This window comes from Aplysia californica, unplaced genomic scaffold (assembly GCF_000002075.1).
Source record: "Aplysia californica isolate F4 #8 unplaced genomic scaffold, AplCal3.0 scaffold01621, whole genome shotgun sequence".
Lineage (NCBI taxonomy): Eukaryota > Metazoa > Mollusca > Gastropoda > Aplysiida > Aplysiidae > Aplysia > Aplysia californica.
In genome coordinates, this window is record NW_004798891.1 from 43,340 (window position 1) to 44,470 (window position 1,131).

At 43.9% G+C, this 1,131-nt stretch overlaps 1 protein-coding gene across 1 annotated transcript in view; it reads right to left on the bottom strand.

Moving 5' to 3' along the window:
* Positions 1-1,131, bottom strand: part of LOC101851557 (tetraspanin-9) — a gene marked incomplete at its 5' end in the record, with an annotated part of 11,452 nt that overhangs the window by 8,885 nt on the left and 1,436 nt on the right. Inside the window, 1 exon segment of the mRNA XM_013090885.2 lies at positions 749-897. Coding sequence (XP_012946339.1) covers positions 749-897 — 149 coding nt within the window.

The following is a 1,131-nucleotide window of genomic DNA, read 5'->3' on the forward strand; positions in this document are numbered from 1 at the left end:
CGTCTGTCTGTCTGTCTGTCTGTCTGTCTGTCTGTCTGCCTGTCTGTCTGTCTGCCTGTCTGTCTGTCTGTCTCCTTCCAAACACAAACAACAACAACATTCACAGCAACAACGAACACAAACAACAGAAGACAACAGCGCACTGTCTGCGTTAGAAAAGGGCCCCTCCACTTCATCTGCCAGTCTCCTTGCCTTACCCCTCTGAAACGGTACTTGACAATTGTCACTTCAAATTGCTTCTCTCTTCCAACTTTAAAAAATACTCCCAGACCTCTAAACGCTGAGCTGAGCTTCCTATTATGTAAAATGCAGTGTGGTTTTTAAAAAAAAGAAAGAACCGATTTCATTTAGCAACATTTCAATAAGTAAAAAAGCTAAGTCACAAGTAATGCACTCACAATCAACTTTTATTTCCTGCCTTCCGATTGTTCAATGTGACTACTAGCAGCAGCACAGGCAATATCAATGCGATAGGAGATTTCATCTGGTACTGATAGGAGATTTCATCCCAGACGCGTTTCAGTATAACTCCTCTTTCAAATGATCAAATAAGGATACTTGAGAACTGAAGCAATGAGATTATAAAATCGGTCCATTCTTTTTATATTCAAAGTTTAGATAACAGCTCTTTCAAATGTTCACTAATTCATTCCATAACGATGCTCGAGAATTGAAGCAATGCGTCATAAAAATCGGTTCATTCTTTTTTAATCATCCTGTAGTATTGGAGTTATGTAAGTTTACCCACCACAACAAGCACGATCTTGATGGTATAACAGCCGCCAATACAGCCCAGTAGCGAAAGAGCTCCCATGAGGACACCTAAGGCGATGATAGCATAGGCCAGGGGGAGCATGAAGTCGCTGAAAGACAGGTTACTTGTGTCCACCGTCACACCTGAGAGGAAATGTTTAGTGAGAGGGATTATTATTGTCTGTGTAATGGCTCTCTCGCTCTCTCCTCCTCCAACTCTTTTTTCGTTACTCCCCCTCTTCTTCTTTCCCCTCCTCCTTCCTGTCCTCCTCCTTCTGCTCCTCATCTCCCTCCTCCTCCTGTTGCTGCTTTTGCTGTCGCTCTTCCTCTCCTTCCTCCTCCCTCTCCTCCTCCTCCTCCTCCTCCTCCTCCTCCTCC